The sequence below is a fragment of the Phyllostomus hastatus genome, unplaced genomic scaffold (genome assembly GCF_019186645.2).
Source record: "Phyllostomus hastatus isolate PE091 unplaced genomic scaffold, TTU_PhHast_1.1 phas_contig_86, whole genome shotgun sequence".
NCBI lineage: Eukaryota > Metazoa > Chordata > Mammalia > Chiroptera > Phyllostomidae > Phyllostomus > Phyllostomus hastatus.
Window position 1 is genome coordinate 96,941,046 of NW_025333977.1, and position 19,720 is coordinate 96,960,765.

The 19,720-nt window shown below is 36.0% G+C and overlaps 1 protein-coding gene across 1 annotated transcript in view; it reads right to left on the reverse strand.

Annotated features, from left to right (window-relative positions):
* Positions 1-19,720, reverse strand: part of ATR (ATR serine/threonine kinase) — a 130,685-nt gene that overhangs the window by 17,241 nt on the left and 93,724 nt on the right. Inside the window, exons 33-41 of the mRNA XM_045851350.1 lie at positions 18,445-18,621; positions 17,872-18,031; positions 14,604-14,783; positions 12,233-12,375; positions 9,501-9,598; positions 6,892-7,124; positions 3,991-4,125; positions 2,327-2,527; positions 669-812 (exon numbers count right to left, since the gene is read on the reverse strand). Coding sequence (XP_045707306.1) covers positions 669-812; positions 2,327-2,527; positions 3,991-4,125; positions 6,892-7,124; positions 9,501-9,598; positions 12,233-12,375; positions 14,604-14,783; positions 17,872-18,031; positions 18,445-18,621 — 1,471 coding nt within the window. The remainder of the gene's footprint in view (positions 1-668; positions 813-2,326; positions 2,528-3,990; positions 4,126-6,891; positions 7,125-9,500; positions 9,599-12,232; positions 12,376-14,603; positions 14,784-17,871; positions 18,032-18,444; positions 18,622-19,720) is intronic.

Sequence of the window (19,720 nt, forward strand, 5' to 3'; positions counted from 1 at the left end):
CTAAGTGAAATAAGCCAGTGAAAAAGGATAATATTGTATGATTCCACTATTAGGTGTCTGGAGTAGTAAAGTTCATATAGATAGAAAGTAGAAGGGTGGTTAACAGAGCCTGGGAAGAAAGTAAATAGGGAGTTACTGTTTAGTGGATACAGAGTTTCAGTTTGGTAAGATAAAAAGAGTTCTGGAAGATACTATATGATTTCACTTATATGTGGAATCTAATTCTAAACTAACAAGCAAAATAGAGACAGATTCAGAGAGCACGATGACAGTTATTGTGGGGGGATGGTTAGGGGGTGGAAGGATCAAGCAAAAAGGAAAAAGGATCATGGACATGGACAACAGTGTGGTGACTGCAAGGGACGGTATAAGAAACTAAATGGTAATGGAAAAAATAAAATAAAATTTTAAAATGAGTTCTGAAGAGAGATGATGGTGATGGTTGCACAATGTGAATCTGTTTAATGCCACTAAACTGAACATTTAAAAATGGTTAATTTTATGTTATGTATATTTTATCCCAATTTTAAAAACTAATTAAAAATGTAATGAAAGGCACTACATTTCATTCCCTCTTTTTGACAGTGATCTGTTTGCATACTGAAAAGCTCACATCACATTGATAGTAACTGTAGTTAACTCTAAAATAAAAGCAAACTATCTCCAACCTTATTAATCAAGGAATTAAATTCCATTAGTCTACAATCCTTTCTCAGGTCATCTTTTGGCTTACACATCATGATGTAGAACTTTCCATCTGATCCTTTTAAAGATATCTTCTTTGGTTTCTGAAGAGAAGCAAGAATTTCCACCTAAAAGATGATGAGATATATATTATACATTATAAAGTCAAACTTCTATATCTAAATATCTATATGTATTATAAATATTGTGTCACCTAACATAATAAAAAGAAGAATCTATATTATGCAGTAAATTTATTCTTTTATCAATTTATTTTAATTATCTATGACCTATGAAAAGAATGGCTGCCCATGAGTAGAAACATATTTTCACCCATTAAGAATGATTATGAAATAATTGAGCGCGGGCTGCGAACCAAAGTGTCGCAGGTTCAATTCCCAGTCAGGGTACATGCCTGGGTTGCAGGCCATGACCCCCAGCAACTGCACATTGATGTTTCTCTCTCTCTCTCTCTCTCCCTCTCTCTCTCTCTCTCTCTCTCTCTCTCTCTCTCTCTCTCTCCCCCCTCCCTTCCCTCTCTAAAAATAAATAAATAAATAATCTTAAAAAAAGAATGATTATGAAATAAAAAGATTATCAGCAATGTAAGTACATATACATCAAAATTTATATAGCCCCTTAAAGCAGTCACAATGTTTAAAAGATTTTTGTATCTTTAGGACCTTTCTTCAAAGGCTCTGACACTGTTTTTAAATGTATTTAATGGTAAGAAATGTTTATCAATCAAAAGTAACTTGATTTTTAAAAAAAGAAACTGCTCCAAAATCAAATCTACCTGATGAGGTGAGTAAATAAGCTTAATATTATTAAGTTAAAAACAAGGCATGATTATAAGTAATTAAAAATGATTGCATTATGTGGTTTAATAACTGGCTCTAGCAGTAAAACAAATGTTTGGAGTCAGAAGTACTGGAATAAATATAGTTGTCAACAGTATTTAAGCCCTGGCTGGTGTGGCTCAGTGAATTTAATGTCGCCTGTGAACCAAAGGGTCGCTGGTTCAATTCCCAGTCAGGGCATGTGCCTGGGTTGCGGGCCAGGTCAGGTCCCCAGTAGGCGGCACTCAAGAGGCAACCAAACATTGATGTTTCCCTCTCTTCCTCCCTTCCCCTCTGTCTAAAAGTAAATAAAATCTTTTTTAAAAAAGGCATTTACTAATAAGTCCTGTAGTACCATTTCTTAAAACAGTCATATATCATACTTCAAAAAAGAATCATGCTCTTCCTAGCTGAATTTCACTTCCTTAAAAAATAAAATAAACAAATAAATAAACCAAAACCAAAAATCTTGATTTTTTTCTTTCTGTTCTCCATATTTAAGACAAAAGAAGAGTATGGAAAAATCAAATTGTGAAAAAATAAAGATTATAGTCATATTAAAACAAATGTGAGCATGTGAAAAATCAAAATACATACTAATTTAGACATGGGATTTTTATCAATTAATTTTGTTTCATCAGTACAAGAGAGTTTTGCTTTTCTGTGTTTCCAATCACTTTTTCTTTGCTAACAAAATTCACTTAATCTCTGGGAAAACACTTTTAAACTTAATTTGAAAATGTTAACAAAAAAAATTTAATTAAAAAAAAACATAGTCACAGTTATATAAAACTAAAGTTTACCGTATCATCAAAACTTGCAATATAAGCCCAATGACCAGGAAATGGATCGTGGTTAGCATGGGTACCCAGAATTGACGGAAGAGTAGGTATCATGACTGATTGTAAAGGGATGAGGATTTCACTAAATGTTGCTTCTTCTACCAGCTTTTTAAGCATTTTAAAATGAGTGCTCATGCTTAATGTGGAGCTACTTCCATCCACCTGGCGGGGGGAAAATGGTACATTTTAATTTCTCTGTTTACCTTGAATTATAGAACTCTTTAGTTTCACCCAAAATAAAACTTTGGTTCTGCAGTATCTTAATAACAATGGCTGCACAGTCTGTAGTTCTCTAAATATTTTTTACACATTATCTCATTTTAATTTCTCTGTACTCTTTTACCTAATCAATAATACCTACATCATAGGATTGTTAAATGACTAAAAGAGATAATAAAGGGTATAATCTATTATCAGACATTACAAAAAAAAACAGCTCTATAAATTAAATATTTTTGGTACCCTATCTCATTTGGCAGCAAAATAATACCTAATTTCTCACTTAGTGCAAAGATTAATATGTTTCACTACAGAAATAATCAGGTATTCAATTGTGATACTCAATATAATGTACAATACATGCACTCTGTTCCCTTTGAAAATCTGAAAAATTTGGAATTCCTAAATGTAGTGGGCCACAAAGGTTTCAGACAAAGAATGAGAAACTTTTAAAAGTGCAGGTGTTTAATAAATGCTGGGCACTATCATAACACTGTTTTTGATAATATCAAGTATATCAGAAATCAAATAGAATTCAGATAGAAAAACAGATTACACTTTCAAGATGTTCATTGTTGAAGAACAGTCCCTATTTTCTCACCTATAAACAGTTATTAGTGAATATTTGCAATAAGAAATATGGCTATTAACCTTATAAAGAGTCTCTCTCTCTGTTTATAACTAGCCCTACCCCCTCCTCTGCCTTTCTGTACATTCTTCAGGGGGGTTTTTTCCCCCTTCCAATTCCTTAGGTAGAATAGTGGGTCACTCCTATAAGCATGTCCATATTCCACGCACAAATTTACTGAAAAAAGTAGCTGTGACACTAGATAATAACCATCTGCTTGGTTTCCTGTGAGACCATGAATACTTCAAGACAGGAGAACATGTATTATTCACCACTGTTTCCCTTAACATACTGCTTATCTCCTGGTAGGTAATAAAATGTGTACTGAAGGAATAAAAACCAAAACGCCAATCTTCTTTCCTCTTATATATGTAGGTTAATGTATGTAAGTTTTGAAAGTTTAAAGATATGAGAGAAAACGATCACAGATACAACTTTAATTAACTATTTTACATATGGCTTACTTCATATCCTCCACCTAAACTTATTTTTAATAAAAACAAATAATTTACTCTTGAAAGAATTTATATTAAGAACTTTTAGAAATTCGGAGGGTATTTGATAGAGAGACATATGTTAGCAATTTTAAAAACAGCTTTATTAAGGTGAACTGCACATTTTTAAATTCAAAGTATACAATTTGATGCCTTTCAAAATCTGTGTATACCAATATTCATTAGAATTTTAATGATGAAAGAAAACCTGCTAAAATCCTATAGAAGTTTTATATAAAATTATACAACACTGGCCTATAAAGTAGTAAGATTTATGATAATACCGGTTTATTGCACAATTCTAGAAGCTTATCTGTTAGACGAGTTGCATCTCCAACAAACTTTTCTAAGGATTTTTTCATATGAATAGCTTTATTTAGGATTTCCTTGCATCTGTTCACACGCATGGGATAAGAAGACTGCCATAAAAAAGAAAGTGAAATGCAATTTTATATGAGATTTTAAAAAGATAACAAAACTTCTTAACAACTATCAACTTTAAAAGTACTCAAGGAATCTTCAAGGAATATTTAATAACATGCAAACATGCTTATGATAACAATCTTAAGTAAAAAATATGAAATTATGTATGTAATTCAAATTAGAACTAAAATGTGTATAGAAAATAAATATATAAAAACTACATCAACATATTAATGAATTGGAGTAAAATTTTCTTTTTTATATCTCTGTATATTTTTTAAGTTCTCTAAAATATTTATTAAATAAACATATTTACCAAGTTGCAAAGTTTATTAATAATGCAACAAAATTTTGATAGCATTAATAAGTTCAGGTACTTTGAATTAAAACACTTGGGAAAAACACTCAGGGCCAAGATGGAGGCGTAGGTAGACACACTGTGCCTCCTTGCACAACCAAAAGAAAGACAACAACAATTTAGAAATAAAATAACAACTAGAACTGACAGAAAATTGAACTGTATGGAAGCTGGACAACCAAGGAGTTAAAATAGACACATTCATGCAGACCAGTAGGAAGGGCGGAGTCAGGCAACCAGGCAGAGAGGGATCACCACACAAAAAGCAATAGCATCGGGCACAGAAGGCACCGGGACACAAAAGATGGTAACGGGCAAACGCTGGGCGCACAGGCTGTGGCTGGCAGACCCTGGGTGCAGGGTAGCAAGGGGCAGACCCAATGAGGTGGCAATTGTAAAGTGAAGCACTGTGCACAAGGCAGCTGGCTGACCAGGTGGTCCCACATTCGAGTGCAGATAAACCAGGCAAAACTGGGGAGCGAGACAGACTACACAACTGAGGGTCCCAGTGCAGGAAATAAAGCCTCAAACACCGACTGAAAACACCTGTTGGAGTTGATACACAGGGAAACTCCCAGCCTCACAGGAGAGTTCGTTGGAGAGACCCACAGGGTCCTAGAACATGCACAAGCCCACCTACATGGGAATCACACCACAAGGGCCCAGTTTGCTTGGGGGAAGTGGCTGAAGGGACTGAAATCCGACAGAGAGTGGAGCAAGCCTCATTGTTCCCTCTCGGACCCCACCCCCACACATAGCATCACAACCCAGTGACTGGGTTACCCCACCCTGGTGAAAACCTAAGGCTCCGCGCCTCATACATAATAGGCACAACCAGACCCCCCTCCCAAAAAAATGACCCAAACAGAAGAACAGATCAAAACCCCAGAACAAATACAACTAAGCAACCAAGATATGGCCAACCTATCAGATGCACAGTTCAAAGCACTGGTAATCAGAATGCTCCCAGAATTGCTTGAATTTGGTTGCAAATGAGATGAAAAAAGGAAGGCTACACTAAGTGAAACGAAGGAAATGCACAGGGAACCAATAGTGATGGAAAGGAAACTGGGACTCAAATCAATGGAGTGGACCAGAAGGAAGAAGGAAACAACCAAACACAAAAGAATGGAGAAACAAGAATTCAAAAAATTGAGGAGAGCCTTAGGAACTTCCAGGGTATCTTTAAATGTTCCAACATCCAAATTATAGGGGTACCAGAAGGGGAAGAAGAAGAGCAACAAGTGGAAAAGTTATTTGAACAAATAAGAAAGGAGAACTTCCCCATTCTGGCAAAGGAAATAGACTTCCAGGAAGTTCAGGAAACTCAGAGAGTCCCAAAGAAGTTGGACCCAAGGAGGAACACACCAAGGCACATCATAATTACATTAGCCAAAGATTAAAATGAAAGAGAGAATCGCAGAAGCAGCGAGATAAGGAGACAGTTACCCACAAAGGAGTTCCCATAAGACTATCAGCTGATTTCTCAAAAGACACCTTGCAGGCAAGAAGGGGCTGGAAAGTATTCCAAGTCATGAAAGGCAAGGACCTACATCCAAGATTGCTCTATCCAGCAAAGCTTTCATTTAGAATGGAAGGGCAGATAAAGTGCTTCTCAGATAAGGTCAAATTAAAAGAGTTCATCATCACCAAGCCCTTATTATATGAAATGTTAAAGGGACTTATCTAAGAAAAAGATAAAAAACATGTATAGTAAAAGGACAGCAAACTCACAATTATTAACAATCACACCTAAAACAAAAACAAAAACAAACTGAGCAAACAACTAGCACAAGAATAGAACCACAGAACCACAGAAATGGAGATCACATGGAGGGTTAGCAACAGGGGAGTGGGAGGAGGAGAGAGGGGGAAAAGGTACAGAGAATAAGTAGCATAAATGGTAGGTAGAAAATAGACAGGGAGAGGGTAAGAATAGTGTGGGAAATGTAGAAGCTAAAGAACTTATAAGTATAACACATGGACATGAACTAAAGGGGGGATGTGGGTGGGAGAGGGGGTACAGGGCGGAGGAGAGAGTAAAGGGGGCAAAATGGGACAACTGTAATAGCATAATCAATAAAATATATTTTAAAAATAAAAAATAAAACACTTGGAAAAAAATAGATTACCAAGCACTAACAATTTATACACTTTACAAAGAAAAGGCATGCTGATTGATCTTAAACACACTAGAAACAACCAAACTTCACTTTCACTTCATTTCATATGGTAAATATTTCTAAATTTTAAAATGGATCATAATGCTATAATTTGTTTAAGTATTTAAAATTTATGTTTCACTACAAATCTAAGACAAACCCTCAAACTGAATCTATATATTAGCATTAAATAATCAATGCCATGTTAAAATGGAAAAACACACCTGTGGTTAATACATTACCTTTGATACAGCTGTCATCATCCACATTGCTTGCTGAGGATAGGCCAGAAACACTTTGGCTATAATTTCCATCAAGACAACAAAAACTTCATCGTGAGAATGACAAATTCGGGAGATCAATTGTGAAAAAGCAGTCAAAAACTGATATGGAGCTAACTGACTTGTGTGGTCTGTGATAACTTTGTTTATTTTAGCTAAATCATTTCTCATTTGTACACGATCAGAGCGGCCAGCTGGAAGAAAAATCAAAGTTTAAAAAATACTAATAAGTTAAAAAGAATAAAAGAATACAACAGTTCATTTCACAGAAAGACAATTTTGTTTTAAAAACAGTTTTAAGATATATAGTAATCCACTCTATCCAATTTTGCTTTCCATGCTTTCAGTTATTGGTAGTCAACTGCTGCCTGAAAATATTAAATGGAAAAATCCAGAAATAAATAATTCATAAGTTTTAAATTATGCAACATTCTGAGTACCGTAATGAAATCTCATGCTATCCCCTCTCCACCCTCCCCAAGACATGAGTCATCACTTTGTCCAGCATCTTCACACTGTACATGTTAGTCACATCGTAGCCTTCTCACTTATCAGGTTGACTGTTGAGGTACTGCAGTGCTGGTATTCAAGTAACCCTTATCTTAACGGCCTTAAAGCACAGGAGTAGTGATGCTGACAATTCAGATATGCCAAAGAGAGCCATACGGTGCTTTCTTTAAGTGAAAAGGCAAAAGTTCTCAACAATATAGAAAGAACAAAAATTGTATGCTGAGGTTGCTAAGATCTACAGTAAGAAGACTCTTCTATCCATGAAGTTGTGAAGGAGGAAAAAGAAATACATGCTAGCTTTGCTATCACACCTCACACTGCAAAAGTTACAGCCACAAATATGTTGAGAAGCACTTAGTTAAGATAGAAAAGACATTAAATACGTGGGTAGAAAACATGAACAGAAAACCTATTCTGAATGACAGCAATGTGCTGTACCAGCAAGCATTGAGCCTATACAAAGACTTCAGCAAAGGATCCCCTAAAATAAATGACACCACCTCATTTACTGAAAGTAACGGATGGTTACACAGACTTGGGAATGGGTGTGTACTGAAAAATATAAAAGTTACTGGAGAGGCACCTTGACTGGTGTGACTTAGTGGGTTGGGTTTTGTCCCACAAACCAAAAGGTCGCTGGTTTGATTCCAGGTCAGCACATGCCTGGGTTGCAGGCCAGGTCCCAGGTGGGGGTCCTGCATGAGGCAACCCATTGATGCTTCTTTTGCACGTCTAAGTTTCTCTTCAGCTTACTCCCTCCCTTTCCCTCTCTCTAAAAATGAATAAACAAACAAATATTTTTAAAGCTAAAAAGAGCCCTGGCTGATGTGGTTCAATGGATTGAGCGCCAGCTTTCAAATCAGAGGGTCGCTGGTTCGATTCCCAGTCAGAGCCCATGCCTGGGTTGCAGGCCAGGCCCCCAGTGGACCCCAGTGGGGGACGCATGAGAAGCAGCCACACATTGATGTTTCTCTCCCTCTCTGTCTCCCTCCCTTCCCCTCTATCTAAAAATAAATAAATAAAATCTTTTTTAAAAATGAAAGAAAGATAAAAAGAAAAATTACTGGAGAGGCTGTGTCTGCTAATGAAGCAACTGCTGCCATATTTCCAGCAGAGTTAAAGAAGTTGATTAAGGTTTGGTACCATCCAAGGCTTCAGGCATCCACTAGGTTTTTGGAATGTGTCCCCCGTGGATAAAAAGGATTAGTGTATGTTATTATCATGTACCAAACCCGGTCATGTGCCAATTTTTGAAAATATAGTTTTCTCTGTCCAAGTAGGAAAAAATATTTAGGAATGTTGAAAAATTCAAGGGCCATTCATTTTCACTAGAAACAAACAGAACAAGCTACAGTCTATTGTAATTTTTATGGTGATTATTTGGCTTAAACTAGTGTTTTTCAATATCAAGGAAGGAGCAGATTTTCAACTGCAGGCTCTGAGCTGCAACTACTTAAAAAGTCTATGTTCAGTTACTTAAAAAAACAAACCAACCAACTAACAAAACAAAACAGAAACAGTTTCATAGACATAGACAACAAACTGATGGTTGCCAGTGGTGGGGGAAGGGCAAAAAAAAATGTAGGAGATTAAGAGGTACAAATTTTCAGTTATAAAATAAATAAGTCATGGGGATATAATGTACAGCATAGGGAATACAGACAATAATATCACTTTACACAGTACAGATGGGTACCAGATTACTCGTGGTGATGACTTTGTTAGATATGTAAACGTTGAATAGCTAAGTTGTGCACCTGAAACTAAGAGAATATTAGTAAGCATATTTTAATATGGTTACTAATATTGGTTACAAATAAAGTAACCATATTTTAATTTAAAAAGTCTATGTTTAATATTTCCTGTTTTTAACATTTAGTTTACATAAAATATTACATAAAATATTTTTTAAATTTATTTTTCAATTACCAAAGATGACTTTTTAATTTATAAAACCTTATTTACCAAATTCATTCTGTTAAACTGTCAAGCCAAATCTAACTTAATACAAAAATTATCATTTCTCTTGGTTCTTTAAAATTTTACATACAAACTTATACCTTTTTCCCACTCATATGCCTTAGCACCAAAATCAAGCCATAATGATAACATCCGTGGCATTGACTGATATATAAATTGATTTCCATATTGTAGAGATCTGCAATCATATAAAGAAGGTATTATTAACATATTATTCTTTGTTTGTTATGTACATTAACATCTTAAGATTTAAACTACTACTTAAACAAAAATTTCTGCTATCAGTATTTCTTCCTATTAGAGGTTATCTTTTGACTCTTCTCTCTCCTTTATTTCCTACTATATTCCTCATTAAGCTCCATCTTGCCTGTACCAAAATTAATACAAGTTAGGACCTAGTGAAAATCTTGTCACCCTGACTGGTATGGCTCAGTTGGTTGGGCATCATCCCACAAAGCAAAAGGTCAGGGGTCAGATTTCCAGTCAGGGCACGTGCCCTGTCCCTGGTTGGGGCAGAGGCAACTGATCGTGTTTCACACATTTATGTTTCTATCCCTTCTTTTCTCCTTCCATTCCTCTTCCTCTAAGAATAAATAAATAAATATTTTTTTAAAAACCTGTCAACACTTCTTTCACATTTTCCTTAGGACCTGTGCCTTCTATTGCATTCTGTGGCCATAAGCCTACATCAAGCTCAATCACTCAATTTTTGGAAAGTTATAATAACTTAGTCTCCCTAATTTTACATTTCTTCCCTTCAATTAAGCTAGACTAATATTCTTTAAATTCTAGTTTTATCATGCTCAAAAACAGGAATCAACTACCTATTCTTTAAGACCATATGAAAACTCTGCCTAGGATTCAAATATTCACAATCTTGTTTCTTTATAACTTTCCAGTCTTGGTCTCTTACTACTCACCAGCATACACCTTTCAAGACTCCAATAAGGAATCTTCCATCAAGTCCAATTTCCTCACCATCCTCTGAACAAACCATTCAAACCCTATCTCTCTGCCAAATTTATAAAAGGTTAGTAATGGCCTCTCCTTCTTGAATTTAATTAACTTTCAAATCCTACCTTTTTCATGAGGTTTACCACACTTCTGTAGCAATGCGGTATAAAAATGTATACTTTTCAAATCATGAAATCAGGGGCTGAAGTTTTGACTTCAGATTTGCCCAAAATTTATGACTTCGGGACTTGTTTGGTTCATTTTTTGTATTTATTAAAATCAAAAGATTTTTATACTATTTATTTTGATACCTAATCACACATTCCATTATGTACCATTATTTAAACATTTTATGTGCTGCTGTGGTCAGGTGGCTCAGTTAGTTGGAGCGTCATCTTGTACAGCAAAGGGTTGCAGGTTCAATCCCTGGACAGGGCACATACCTAGGCTGCATGTTCAGTCCCCATTTGGGGTGTGTTGGGGAGGCAACCAGTTGATGTTTCTCTCTGCCTCTTTCTTTGTCTCTCTCTCTCCCCCCACATCCCTTCTTCTCTCTCTAAAATCAATGAACATATCCTTGGGTGAGGATAAAAAAAGTGTTTTATGTGCTTAAGTTTCCTCTATCTAATTGGACTGGAGTTCCCTAAGAGCAAATACTGATGCTTAATTAGTAATAACATAGTAATTCAATCACTCAGAGGAAAAATAAGTCTTATAGCTGAGTGTACTCCCTTAAGCATCCAAATGTTTTCTTTTAACTACTATGGATAAAGTAAGTTCTAAAATCTCCTTACTTTCTTAAACTATACTTACAAATATCTCACAGTATACCTAATAATGTTATGCACATCAAGGACTCTAAATAACTACATTTTAGGAGAAATGCATTAAATAAGTTGTTTGCCAATGTACATGATATACATTAATACTAAAGACCGAATGAAAGCTATTACTCATTTTAGAAAAGACAAATAACTATCCTCCGCATATGCTTCCATTTCAAAATGCCAATATGCCGTAAACTCTGTCCCAAAAACAAGCAGTTACTAATCAATAAATAAAATTAAGTTTGGATTTTATAAAACTTGAAGTCCATCTTGGGAAGAAGGGCTTGGCCAATCTTGTAATTCTATTATCACCAATAAACAAATACTGCTTTGATTCCTGAAAATACTAAGCTGAGAAGTCAAAATACCAAGTAACAGGCAACGATAAATAGATTTATTGCTCTGAAATAAGTTACCCTTCAATGTAAAGCAATGGTAATAAGCATAATAAAAAGAATGAGTGGAATGTCATTATTACCTTTTAGAAATTAATAATTGGTGACAATATAAACAGTAGGCATGAAGTAATAATCAATTTGACTACCATATACTAATATATGAAATTAAGCTATATTTCACTTGTTATCTAGTTTAAGATAAGCTTTTCTACAAGACCAACATCAAAACCATTTTCATATATATACTATTTCTTAGTAAAATGGGCTAACAGGAAAGATTCTACTGGCAATTACAGACAACAAGTAAATGTATTAGTTTTAAAGTCCTCTGACATTCTAGCGAGGGAAACTCAGGAGATGAGGGTCTGAAATGGGAAGAACACTTTATTTTCATTACATATACTTGGTACTATTGAATTTTTTAAAAATATGCATGCCTTAATCCATTAAAATAGTTATTTTTAAAAGGGAAGAAAAATGTATAAAGAAAAATTAACATATCATCTAAAGTGATATGTAAAGCAGAAAATATCCTGTATGTGCTAATGTCTGTGGTAACAGTTTGATATCAACAGTCACCCTGACATACGAGTATTTAATCAACAAACTCACAGTTCTCACACTCACACTCACCTTCCAAAATGAAGGACTATATACCGAATGAGATCACCCTGCTTTTCCATTTTGTTGTCTGTGACCATGGGCATCAATTTGTCATAGTACTTGGCAAGGTAGAAATGCCCATCCTCCCATTCTGGCAGGAACAAGGTCACATCCTGGAAAAGGGAAGACAGGACACTCAACTCAGAAAACCTCACACTATGCTGGGAAGTAAAACATGAATAGATGATTAGAGACCAAAAGCATAAAACCCACATCTGTCAGAATCTTTGATGTAAATAAGGCATAGCTAACTACTTTCTTAGCAAATGTTTTTCTCAAGATGGCTGGTTGGTTTTGGTGACTGTCCACTGATCAACATTTCATAATTTGCCACTTTATATGATACTTCAAAATAATTTCCAGATGGGTTAAAGAACTATGTGTATCTCTATATATGCATATTATTATTGTTTTAAAAAACTCAAAGAAAGAGGTAATATCAAATCACTGAAAATGATAGGATTTTAAAAGCATAAAAATGTGTTTTAAAAATATATATCTTGTTTTTCCTCCAAGAACTCTCTCTCTCTCATTATCACCCTCTCTCTCAACTCCTTCAAAATCAGGCTTCTAAAAAGAAATCTCCACCTTACATTCATTCCTCAAACTGTTTCTTGTGGGCTTCAGTTTTCACCCCTCTACAAAGCAGCTCCCTAAATCAAAGGGACACTTTACAAGTCTGATCTCATTTGAATACGCTTCAGCAATTTGTTTCTGCTGTCCACCCATTTTCTCTTTGAAACATTTTCTCCTCTTGGCTTCCATGAGACCCCAGTATTCCAAGTTTTCTCCTGCCTTTCAAGTTACTCCTATTTAGTCTCCTTTGTCATTTTCTTTCCCTTCCCTTTAAATATTTGTGTGGTTTATTAACTTTTTAATAATATTTGAAATGTGATGGAAAATACACAGAATGCTGACTAAAAAAAATTCTTTAAATCAATTTCCACTCAGTCCAAACAAGTTCAAGAACACAATTTAGTACAGGAACCTGCCTGTAGAGAGAGGACTGGCATGGCTAGAAGTGTGCATCTCATACTAGTCCAGACCAGCCACAGGAATGAGGCAGCCAGTGCACCTCTCCTATTTAGCCATCAGAGAAGGAAAGGGAACAACAGAAAACAATAATTAAAATTTCTTCCCCAAAAAAGTATTTTTTTAATCTGGTTTTATCATCTTTTTATCTTCTTTCTTCCTCTCTTCTCTCCCTTCCTCCTTCCTTTCTGGTTTAAGTTTAAAATTTTTATCTTAGAAATTAAAATTTACATAGAGAAAAATAAAGAAATCTAACATGTACAGCTTGGTCAATTATCACAAAGTGATAACACCCATACAAGAACTCCAGAAATGTGAGTACCCCCATTCACCCTCCCAATCACCACTCATTTCCTTTTCCCCCAAAATAACCACTACTATAGTCTGAATGTTTGTGTCACCACCCCACACCACCACCCAACAAAAATTCTTATGTTGAAGCCTAATCTCCAGTGTGATAGTATTTGGAGGTGGGGCCTTTCGGAAGTGGTTAGGTAACAAGATACAACCCTCATGAATAGGATTAGTGCCCTTATAAAAGAGACCCCATAAAATTCCCTTGCCCCTTCCACTATGTTATATAATAATGAAAAGATGGTAGTCTAATAAACCAGAAAGCAGGACATGATACATGAGCAGGCGGGCGCACTGTTGTGATGAAGCTGCCTATCACCAGCTGCCCAAAGCTGCAGCCTTCTGAATCACCTGAATAGTTTTCACAGAGGAGTATTCAAACTTAACAAAAAATTTGATGCAGATTCATTGCTCTACTGGCTCAGTCATTTTGAATACAATGACCACACAGTACACAAGCTCACTCAACCGCATCTACTGCCCTCCCTGATTAGTACAGTAAAGTTGTCATTGATCATGCATATGCTTTCTAGTCCCCTCTCACTGGCTGCCAGGTTATATTGATGCCGCGCAAACCATTCTCATTATGTTAATAATGGCTGGACTTTTTCTGGACAGACCTTGTATATTGGGTTTGTTCAAAAATTTTCAGGCTAATGTGTAGTTAACTTTGGGGAACATGGGTGAAAGGGCAGGTTGTAAAGTGCTAATAAGATTCTACTTCTTGACCTAGGTGATGATTTCATGAGTATATTTACTTTGTTTTAGTAAATAATATACGCTTATGTTATTTATATACTTATATATTTATGCTACATACTCACTAAAAAATCAAAAAGGTTTACTGGTTATTTTTATGTGTATTTCTTTTCCATTTAGACTTTAAAATAATCATATCTATTTTCAAAATCAAAAAAAGAGTTTCTACCTGAAACTGCATTATATCTATACTTGCCTTATATTTTTTCATAACTGCATTGCTTTCAAAGTTAGCTGTTTCCTCCATAAATCGGCCTACTAGTAGCATAGCTCGACCATGGATTAACATGTCTTTACTCGCAGTTGGAGTTTTATTTTCAGGAAAACATAATTCAACACCCTTTTGAAGAACAATTAGTGCCTGGTGAACATCACCCTGAAAGAAAAGAAGGCAACAACAAGACTTTTAACTTAAGAACCTATTTCCATTTTCTAAAAAAATAAATAATAAAATTATTAGGATTTAAAGTTCATTAGATATTTTATTTGTAAATCCATTTGAATTTCATGTTCAGCTCTTATTTTCATCCTATTAAAGTAACATCTTAAAAAGCAATCATTGCTTCATTTCATGTAGAACATATATTTATTTACTTATCCATTTTATAGTCAAAGTGTAGGAACTAAAGCTATTATCTACATGACTAGAGATGAACAATGAATAAATCAAAATCTCTGGCTTAAAAAAGTTCATCAAATAAAGAAATAGACTATGTAAACTAAAAGGCAATGTGCTACGTGCTATTAACAGAGAAATATACATGGGTATTGTGGAGGAAAGAAAAGGGAGTTCCCCAAATCTCCATGAAAATATAAGAAAATAAAGGAGAGCAACAGTCAGAAAAGGTTACCCCATGAGGAAGATCTGAATTTGGTCTTAAAGAATGAGAATAGACTTCCGGCAAGATGGAGGCATAGGTGGACACACCGTACCTCCACGCACAACCAAGATTAGAACAACAATGTAAAGGCAGAATAACACCCAGAACTGACAGAGAATTTATCAGAATGGAAGTCTGAGAGCCAAGAAGTTAAAGTAGACCCGTTCATCCAGACCGGTAGGAGGGGGGGAAACGAGCAGCAGCCGGGCGTGGGTCTCGACATGCGGAGATCAGGGAGAACTGGGCACACGAAGCAACTGGGAGCACGTAAGCCTTCCGGGACCCGCAAGATTGCAGCGGTGAACCTTGACTACGCAGCCAGCGGTTGGCAGACCCAGTGGGGAGGCGATGGTGGACCAGGGCAGAGCGCGCAGCCCAGGATCCCAGGGGGGTGCTGAGGCCCCAGGAGAGAGGAGCTACCGCCACTGTTCCCTCCCACCCCTGCCCCCACATACAATGTCACAATCTAGTGACTGGGGTGCCCAGCCCTGGTGAACACCTAAGGCTCCTCCCCTCACTGTAACAGGAGCGACCAGACCACCCCCCCCCCCAAAAAAAGAGAGGGAGAGAGACATGTCTCCAACAGAAGAACAGATCAATGCCCCAGGACTCATCCTTTTGAGCAACCAAGAGCTAGCCAATCTATCAAATGCACAGTTCAAAACACTGGTGATCAGGAAGCTCACGGAACTGGCTGATTTTGGACACAAATTAGATGAAAAAATGCAGGTTACCATAAAAGAGATGAAGGAACCTGGCTGGCGTAGCTCAGTGGATTGAGCGCGGGCTGGGAACCAAAGTGTCCCAGGTTCGATTCCCAGCCAGGGTACATTCCTGGGTTGCAGGCCATAACCCCCAGCAACCGCACATTGATGTTTCTCTCTCTCTCTCTCTCTCTCTCCCTCCCTTACCTCTCTAAAAATAAATAAATAAAATATTTTAAAAAAAAAGAGAGAGATGAAGGAAGATGCACAGAGAACCAATAGTGAAGGGAAGGGAACTGGGACTCAAAACAATAGAGTGGACCAGAAGGAAGAAATAAACAACCAAGCAGCAAAGAAGGAAGGAATAAGAATTCAAAAAAATGAGGAGAAGCTTAGGAACCTCCAGGACATCTTTAAATGTTCCAACATCAGAATTATAGGGGTACCAGAAGGAGAAGAGGAAAAGCAACAGATTGAACACGTATTTGAACAAATAATAAAGGAGAACTCCATTCTGGCAAAGGAAATAGACTTCCAGGAAATCCAGGAAGCTCAGAGAGCCCCAAAGAAGTTGGACCCAAGAAGAAACACACCAAGGCACATCATCATTACATTAGCCAAGGTAAAAATGAAGGAGAGAATCCTAGAAGCAGCAAGAGATAAGGGGAGAGTCACCTACAAAGGAGTTCCCATCAGACTGTCAGCTGATTTCTCAAAAGACACCTTGCAGGTAAGAAGGGGCTGGAAAGAAATATTCCAAGTCATGAAAGACAAGGACCTACATCCAAGATTGCTCTATCCAGCAAAGCTATCATTTAGAATGGAAGGGCAGATAAAGTGCTTCTCAGATAAGGTCAAGTTAAAGGAGTTCATCATCACCAAGCCCTTATTGTATGAAATGTTAAAGGGACTTATCTAAGAAAAGAAGATAAAAAAAAAACATGTATAGTAAAAGGACAGCAAACTCACAATTATTAACAACCACACCTAAAACAAAACCAAAAGAAACTAAGCAAACAACTAGAACAGGAACAGAACCACAGAAATGGAGATCACATGGAGGGTTAGCAACAGGAGAGTAGGAGGAGGAGAGAGGGGGAAAAGGTACAGAGAATAAGTAGCATAGAATGTAGGTAGAAAATAGACAGGAGGAAGGTAAGAATAGTATGAGAAATGTAGAAGCTAAAGAACTTATGACACATGGACATGAACTAAAGGGAGGGAAATGGGTGGGAGAGGGTGTAGAGGGGGGTGAAGGGGGGAAATGGGACAACTGTAATAGCATAATCAATAAAATACATTTTAAAAAGTTACCTAGGAAAAAAAATAGCCATTAAAATCTGGGACATAAGTTTTGCAAATTAAGATATTTAAAAAGCCCTTTTCTCATTACACTAGCTTTAATCTGAGGATTGCTAGAGACTTTTGTTCATGACAGGCTAGATTAATTAGAAGTGAATCTTGACAGTAACATTGGCAAGTCCACACAAAACTAATTCTCATCTCTGCTGAGGATATAAGGTAAGGACAATGTTGTGTTCATTTAACAAGTATTTTTTTGAGTTCTTACTACATGCACCCTTTATACATATAGGAGATTAAAACAAAGTAAAAATTGGTCACTTCCCTCAAGAAAAAAGTGAAAAACAGATGAGAACTGAAAGAACTACACTTTCAGACTTGATATGGCAAACTATTTGGGAACTTCAGGATAGAAGAAAATTTTTCCCCAATTATGGTGGATAAATGATGAAGAAAAGTGACAGAAAAAGAAGGTTCTAAATTCACATTAGGAACCATCTGGTCACTCAGGCATTTATAAGAAGTACATAATCCACAAAAGAATACATATATATGACGACATTCCCTTAGTAGTTACCTTGGACCACAACCACTTTGCCCTTTCCACATACAGTTCCGCAAGTCGCGATTCTCCAGCATTAAGCAGAGCATTATAGGCTGTCTGATGGTGACCAGCCTTTCTAGCCACTCTGGCACTCTGTAGCCAGCATTCTCCAACCATTTCACTGTAATCTCGTCTAAAGAAATGTGATAAAACAGGAGGGAAAGAACATTTTTAAGTGTTTTCAACAATTAAGACACCTCTTTCTAACATGGAACATTCTTAATATACCATTCAAAGGAATAAAAAATTAATGTGTTAAAAACTTTTAATTTTCTTAAGGTGTTCCATTTTTATAAATGATGAGTCTATGAAGACCTATTAATGACTTAAATTTGTACCTCCCCAAGATAAGTTTTTAACATTAAAAAAGATATATTGAATGTACACATAATTCTTAAGTTCTAGGTTCATTGTAGCCTTGACAATTAAAAACAGAAAAATACAAATTCAGAGAGAAAATTAGGAAAAATAAATACTTCCAAGTAATACACAAATACAACAGTAAATTCACAATAATTGACATTTTTAAAAAAGTGTGAAAAAAACCTTTTATTGAGGCTTAATAAAGCTCTCCGGAGAGCCAGAATGGGCTCCTTGGCTCTGTAGGAGTTCTGGGTCATTTCTAGTCGAGCTGCCCAGTTTAGAGAATCTTGAGAATCATCACCTGGAGACTGCTGAAAAAGTGGTTTGATGCTATGCTCCAATTCACACAGCATGTGTAATCTGAAGACAGAGAAATCCCACATTAAAATGTTGTAACATTCATACTTATTAATCTCATATATAAAGCATGTACTTCAGCCATGAAAAGTCAGAAATGTGCAGTATTCTTTGCAAGAATTTTAACCAATATATATTCTCAATAAATATAAATAGTAACATCTTTTTATATTGAGTATACATACCAGTTTATGTCTATTTAAATATTTAGTGCTTTACTATAATCCCCAAATTCCTATTAATTAAATTAGAGAAGGGTATATAAAACTAAATTCAAAACTAAATTCAAATGTTTGATGTATGAAAATCAAACTTTATCACATATATGAAGATAAAAGAAAATATGGATACATTATATAACAACATAAATATTTACACATAAGAGGACTTGGCATAGATGAGATGCCAGTAAAAAATGGGAAACATGCAATTTTAATTGTTTTTTTTCCCCTAAGAGTAATAGAAACAGTCATGACACTTTCACACTAGATTTTTTTCCCCTGTATAATCATCAGCATCTAGGACTCAGTCATTGTTCAAGAACACAGCTAGCTACAGCTCTAGCTCACATGGCTCAGTTGGCTGGAGTGTCATCCATAAACCAAAAGGGTGCGGGTTCCATTCCCAGACAAGTCGAGGTGCATATGAGGGGTAACCAATCAATGTTTTTCTTTCACATCAGTGTTTCCCTCTCTCTCTCCCTCCCTTCTCTGCTATCTAAAGTCAATGAGAACGTATTCTAGTGAGAATTTTTAAAATAATTTTGAAGAAAGAATACAACTACAGAACAGAAATAATCTCAGTGGTCTAATCTCTGGTTTCATTAAGCTGTTACCAAAGGGGCTTCTACAGAATACAATAAATTCTTCTAACTGAAAAAAAAATTGCTTATCTTTTTTATTGTTTCATTATTTTCTTCAGAAAATGTTTTCCATCTGGTTCTTTCTTACCTCTAAAAGTTAATATTCCTTTGTAGTAATGCAATGCCTATATTTTGGGGGAGGGAATGGATGTCAAAAGCCTTTCTAAATAGGAAGAGGGAAAAGGGACTTACGAGTAGAGAACACCAATGTGATTAACACAGGTGTCTAGATTATTTAGG